Source organism: Leiobunum rupestre, chromosome 3, assembly GCF_980474605.1.
Source record: "Leiobunum rupestre chromosome 3, qqLeiRupe1.1.hap1, whole genome shotgun sequence".
Lineage (NCBI taxonomy): Eukaryota > Metazoa > Arthropoda > Arachnida > Opiliones > Sclerosomatidae > Leiobunum > Leiobunum rupestre.
The window spans coordinates 38,769,550-38,776,014 of NC_143386.1; the positions used below are offsets into that span (position 1 = coordinate 38,769,550).

Below are 6,465 nucleotides of genomic sequence, written 5' to 3' on the forward strand. Positions count from 1 at the left end.
GAGTAATCGGCCAAACGAGCAGTCGCTCAAATGAGCAGTCGGTCAAATGGGCTGCTCATTTGGCCGACCAGAATTTCGGCTAAAAGAGTAGTCGACCATATGGTCGGCTCATTTGGCCGACCGAAAAGTCGACCAAATGAGCTGTCGGTCAAATGGGAATTCGGACATATGAGCAGTCGGTCAAATGAGGAGTCGGCCAAATGCACCCCACCCCGTTACGCCACCTATACACGTTTCTGTCGCGAATTGTACTGCTAGAGCCAAAATCGGTATTTGATGGCCGGGAGCATTTTCTTGAAATCAAGTACGAAGCAAAACAATTATCATTAGTCGGTGGCGTCATCTACTGCAAGTTAGCGGTAATAATAATTTAAGCCAGTGGCGCTATCTACCACTAGCGTGAAACGAATATAAGCAGACGATATTTAAAAAATATATATTTTCTTTGAAAGATAGGTGACGCCACCGACGAAAGATAACTTTTTCGGTTCGTACATGATTTTAAGAAAGTGTTGTTCAAGACCGCAGCCACAGGTTTGTATGTTATTTGTAACCCCCTGCTCCACGAGCAAGTAAATAGCTCATACTACAGAGGCACAAGTGACTGGATGGAATGGAGTCCTTATCTATTATTGTAGTGTAAAATGTTGGCGTAGTTCAGTATAAATCGGAACGGGGAAAATTGAGGTGCGAGAAAGCACACGGGGCGAAGATGTACCATAATAGGAGGAAGTGGTGAGCAAGAAATGGGTGAGACCTCGTCAGACAGAGCTACTCAGCAGTGTCGCTAGCACCGGAGTTAGAAGAGTCCGAGGAGACATCAATCGCAGCAGCATGGGTAGAGATGATATCCTCAAAGTTGCAAATTACTCGTCTCATCAGAGAACGAAAATGCTTAAAATTTGTGGTTGTTAGCACCACAGCCCCTTGGGGGCTCAGGATGTGAGTACGGTAGCTCTCAGTGAGAGGGCAAACCTTAAGATAGTGATCCGCGTCAGCAAACTCCGTACCGCAGTAGCAGGAGGGCTCGACACAATGCGAAAGGTTGTAGAGATAGGCCGGAAATTTGTCGTGCCCGCTTAGAATTTGAGTCGTGTAATGGTCGACATTATTGGCAAGAGAGTCAATTCTGGGTAATAGGGCGTGAGTATACCGACCCTTTCCAGAATGGTCCCATTGCAGTTACCATTGGTGCTTAGAAAGGTCTTTAAAGACCGGGCGATAATAGTTTCTGGTCAATTGGAGGGAGACAACAGTCCCGTCGCCCAAGGCCGCAGCTTTGGCCAGAGCGTCAGTGCGCTCATTTCCGCGGAAACCCACGTGGGCCTTTATCCAAGAGAGCTTGACAATGTCAGTGCCAATAACATTGATGAGATGCTTAATTTCGTGACCCAAAGTAACGTCAGAGATTGGTTTACGGAAAGACTGAATCGAAGATAGTGAGTCAGTGAAGATTACGACAGGGGCGACGATCATCTCGTCCTTGATCCAAGTCAGTGCCCGAAAAAGAGCAAACAATTCGGCCTGAAAGACATCAGTTTCCTTGTTGAGGTGGAACTGGAACGAGGTCTGTTCAAGACCGTTCCAATAAACTACAAACGCACACCCGACGTGAGAATCAGTCTTTGATCCGTTGGTGAAGAGTTCGTTGTGGGTCTCAGTTGGGTCGATTGTAGTGCACGGATGGCCGAACCGGCTAGCCGGATGGTCAGCCCAAATGTCATAGGGATGGAGTAGGTTGTTAGGAACAACTGTGGTATCGCAGTGAGTCACCGGTGTGTTGATGTGGAAGAGGCGAAAAAGGCAGGCCTCCCTACTGGCAACCAAGTCAACTGGTTCCAAACGGGCAAGCACTAGGAGAGCGTCAGTGGAGATGGTGCGATAAGCCTTGGTTATGCGCAAAGCGAAAATACGCTGAATGGTCCTTAGTTTCTGGATTAGTTTAACATTGCCTGTCTCCTTCCACCAGGCACCGGCTGCGTACACAATTATCCTTTCAATGCCACGCTTGTAAATTTGCCTTAAGGCGGCCCCAGTAATCCCCCAGGTTTCGTGGGCATACTGGGCTATACTTTGGGTAAGGGCCGCCACTTTAGTATGGACTGCCTTGAGGTGAGGCAACCAGCTGAGGTGATTGTCTATAATCACCCCAAGAAGTTTAAGTTAACTCACATGGAGAATATGGGTACCGTCTAAACGAAAGATCGGTAAGCGGTCAGGTGCACCCAGACCATGGGGAAAAGGTTAGCTTGTAGCGTGTGCTCCAATTATTGACAAGTGCCAGAGCTTCATTACCTCTGGACTCTAGATCTCGTCTGGACTTGGCACGAATCAACAGAGACGTATCGTCCGCGAAAGCCTGCGAGTCGCAGGCGATCGGCAATTGCAGACGGAGTAGGGAATCAATGACTATGTTCCAAAGCACAGGGCCCGCACAGGAACCCTGGGGAACGCCCCTCGAGACAGGACGCAATAGAATAGTAGTAGCTGTCGGAACAGCAATGCGACGATCAGTGAGGAAGCTTGCTTAAGGTGGTGCAAAATGCCTGGGATCCACACTCTGTCGAATGCGCCTTTGATATCAAGAGATATAAGGGAGATGTACTCCCCCGACTTGGAACTTTCCCTAATGGAGGTAATAATAGCGTTAAGCGCGTGAACAGTCGATTTTCCGTGGCAAAAACCATATTGTGCCTCGTGAATGAGGTTGTTCTTAGACAAGTGAAAGTATAAACGTTGAGTAAGGAACTTGTCAAGGAGTTTACCCAACACACTCAAAAGACTTATCGGTCGATAGGACGACGGGTTCGAGGGATCGCGACCTGGTTTAAGTAGCAAAATTACGTGAGCAATCTTCCATTCGTAAGGGAAGTGCTGGAGCAATAGACAAGCATTGAACAGGTTCAGCAAGAGTAGTGGCATAGCTCGAAAGAGCACCAGTATAATCTCTATGGAAAGCCCGTCGAGGCCAGGAGCTTTATGAGGTGGCATGGAGTAAATAATATTTTCAAGTTCGGGGAGAGTCATGGGAACGTCGTTGAGCGTGGTAGGAGCCGAAGCAGAGTCGTCTCGAATAAAAGTCTGATCATCAGTTTCATTGCTCAAATCATCATTAATAAACAGGGCATCGAGAATCTCAGCACAAGTTTCATCAGCAGTCTCAGTAAGAGTACCGTCGCTTCGTTTCACAGCTTGTAAGGCTTGCTTGCAACGTAATTTGTGTGAAGCCATTTTATAAGGCAATGTTCGAAGCATTAACATTAGTACAAAAGGCGCACCAAGACGCCTGTTTAGAAGTGTTCATTAACTTTTTGTACACAGCTGTTTCTTTGTTATAAAGAAGTTTGTTCTGAGCGCGGAGGAGAGGATCATTGATCCGTTGAGCTCTCCGCCGAAGGGCTCGAACCTTGTTTCGTTGAGCAGTTAGTTGAGGGGTCCACCATGGGACAGAGTTGAACCGGCGACCAGTTTTGGGACGCATGTGCGTATCACAAACCTGACGCGCGGTGGCTGTATAGGTAGCTACGAATGAGTCCAGTTCCACCGTAGTGGAAAGAGGCAGGAGATCAAGTGGAAGGAGAGCCTCCATGGCCGAAGCCTCAAAGGCAATCCAATCCACCCCCTTAAGGATATATTGATGGTTGCGATATTCAGTAGCGGACGGAACCGTGGAAGCTCCGATTGACCAGGTGATGTAGCGGTGGTCACTGAGGGAGGGCTCATCCAAGACCCCCCAATTGAAAATAAGAGGGGCTAGGTCATTGGACACCATGGTGAGGTCGATCCAACTGGAGCGACCACTGTGGAAAAACGTAGAGATAGAGTTGCGGTCATTGCATATATAGAAGTCCGTCTAATTGATGAACTCTATGACAGAGTCCCCACGATTATCAGTCGTCGGGGAACCCCAAAGAGAATGTTTAGTGTTAAAATCTCCACAAATGCATTGCCTAGAAGTTGCATAAGACTTGGTAAGTTCAGTCAGTTTGTCCAAGATCGGACCAATGTCCTCAGACGGCGGACAGTAAACACTATATACAATGAGAGTGGTAGTACCGGTTGCGATGTGAGCAACAGAAATATGTTCATCAGTGTAGAGGACCACTACATCAAAAGCAGGGTTAAAGACTGCTATTCCACATTTAGTAACTGGTGCATGACAGAGGCGACAGGCCAGGGGGAAGCCCAAGACCTTCGAGTCTCTGACCATTGGTTCCTGGAAAACCAGGATATCAATTTTCTTATTGAGTACGAACTCCCGAGCTGCGGCTGTTGCAGCTCAACAGTGCGCCAAGTTGAGCTGGGCGCAAGAAATCATTGGGAGTGCGGAAGAAAAGACTAATGGAGCCACCTATACGGGGGTTTGTCCATAGTCAGTGTGCAATTTACGGAGTTCTACCTCACGTTTAAACAGTGGGCAGTTAGAATCGATGGACTGATGAGCGGTGCGGAATTTCGTACCATTCTTGGCGTTGTGGTCCGTGCAAGCACGGCAACACTTTGTCTTGGACTTACAGTCCTTGTAGGAGTATTCCTCCCCACAGTTAGTGCAAAATTGGGTTACAGAACCCTTCAGGGGACAGTCTTTTTGCTGATGACCGACCAAGCAGCATTTAAAACATTTAATACGTAAATGTACTCTTTAATTGGACAGTTGGTCCAACCGATGAAGAGTTTACCCTTTTCTAAGAGGGCCTTGTAGACTGCAGGAGTGGCTTCCAGTACCCAATTGTTAGAACGTTTACCCTTTCCGTAGAGAGGGTATTTAGCCGTCAGATCCTGGGGATCAATGTTGAGTTCTGGGTTTTGTTCGATCAGAGAAGGAACAATCTCCGGAAGTGGTATGCTGCTTTCCACTCCGAGGAGCAGAAGTTTAGGTTTAGCCAAACTAGGTTTACGTAGTTTGACTACATGCTTGAGTGCGTCGGATCTCTCCACGGAGTCCTTAAACTTAGTGGCGTCTTCTGCTGTGGAGCATTGGACGACTAATCCATTGCGGCCCTTGCGGACCGACTTAATGCCAATATGAGCTTTGCGTGGATCAAGATCTTTACGAATTGTGGTCTCAAGGCTGTCCACAGAGACAGCGGCATCCGTATGAGAGACAAGAATGACATGGTCATTCTGGGCTGTGCGTGGTATGGGCTTCGGCCATAGAAATCTCATAGGTAACTAGAATGCTGCCGTGTAACTGGCAAATGGCCCAAACGCCGTAGCAGACGAAGCCAGATCTCAGCCAATCAGAGCTCAAAGAGCGGTTCTGCCAAGAATTTAATGTCACCGGAGAGAATGACGTCACCCATCTCCCGCTATAGTAGCGGAAACCAAGGAGGATTATTATCCTCCTTGGCGGAACCACTCTATGGCCTCTCATTGGCTGAAGGTTCAAAACGAACTGGCGACAAGCTCAGCCGTAGGCGGCAGCATTCTAGTTACCTATGAGATTTCTATGGCTTCGGCAGGCGGGGAACACTGCCGGAAGCAAGTTGCTTAGGAGTGGTGTGTAAAGTAGGTACCGCGCCGCGTTGGGCGACAGAAACAAAGTTGGTTTTGGTTGCTAAGAGTTGGGAGACGAAGTCAGACTTCTCTTCAACTCGGGCTTTAAGTTCAGAAATTTGGCACTGTTGGTTGCCGATGATCTCCCGAAGGACGTTGAACTGACCGCGCAATTCTTTTTGCGCATCCTTGGTAACGCGGCTGTTTGCGTTGGCAAACACCGCCTCAATGGTGTCCGAAACACCACTGACAGCTGCTAAGACATTCGGGTTGAGTGGGAACTCTTCCGCGGCTGGGTTGCCCGAAGGCTGGTTTTGAGGAGTTGATTCATGCATGGTGAAAGTGTAAATTTTCGTCCGCCTCGTCCCTCACCCACCATGGAGCCCAACAAGAGGACCTCAAGTTTGAGGCCAAGGGTACTCGACGAATATACCCGGACCCGACCAACACGAGGCAGCCGGAGCACAGTTGACCTGACCTAAGAAGGCGAGCCGATTGATTACTACCGGTCAGTAGAAACCACCTGACTACCTCAGACGCAGGGGTCAAAGCGACGTATTGTATTAGAAAAGTTGGGCCTAGAGCGACCCGTGTCAAAATCCGCAACTCAGCCACCAGAACACCCTTTGCCCGAGTTACAGGACGCCACCTACGGCAAAGAGGTGGGTTGCAAAAGCAACTGGCCGCAGCACGCAGCCCGACCCCAACGATGACATGGGTCGACACCGCAAGACTAAAGGAATCCAACTACCATATAGAGTGTTCGGAGAAGCGGGAGAAGTGACGAGTGCAATAGCGGAAATTCAGGCGAACCCCATCCCGAACGGCGTTGGCGGGGCGCCGGGACATCGAATGATGAAATTGAAGAGACTAGTAGACTCGAAAGTGTTCCGTGCGGAATTTTTTTTTGTCGCCAGGTGGTAATTTATATTTTTCCAAAAAAGCAATAAAAATTTTATTGGAAAAATT

The 6,465-nt window shown here is 48.5% G+C and overlaps 1 protein-coding gene across 1 annotated transcript; it reads right to left on the reverse strand.

Annotated features, from left to right (window-relative positions):
• Positions 1-771: 771 nt before the first annotated feature.
• Positions 772-3,231, reverse strand: LOC149951723 (uncharacterized). The gene is made up of 4 exons (XM_090169649.1): positions 2,547-3,231; positions 2,296-2,487; positions 1,187-2,138; positions 772-1,078 (listed from the first exon to the last, which is right to left on the reverse strand). The coding sequence occupies exons 1-4, from the start codon at positions 3,229-3,231 to the stop codon at positions 772-774; spliced, it is 2,136 nt and encodes a 711-aa protein (XP_090025775.1).
• Positions 3,232-6,465: the final 3,234 nt, after the last annotated feature.

What these genes read in the sequence shown, in the direction of transcription:
- LOC149951723 (XM_090169649.1), bottom strand. Translation starts at nt 3,231, where the DNA reads ATGGCTTCACACAAATTACGTTGCAAGCAAGCCTTACAAGCTGTGAAA. An exon ending in CGACAGAGTGTGGATCCCAG is followed by an intron (nt 2,488 to 2,546) that starts GCATTTTGCACC and finishes CTGTTCCGACAG; the next exon opens with CTACTACTATTCTATTGCGT. An exon ending in GACCTTTCTAAGCACCAATG is followed by an intron (nt 1,079 to 1,186) that starts GTAACTGCAATG and finishes TCAAATTCTAAG; the next exon opens with CGGGCACGACAAATTTCCGG.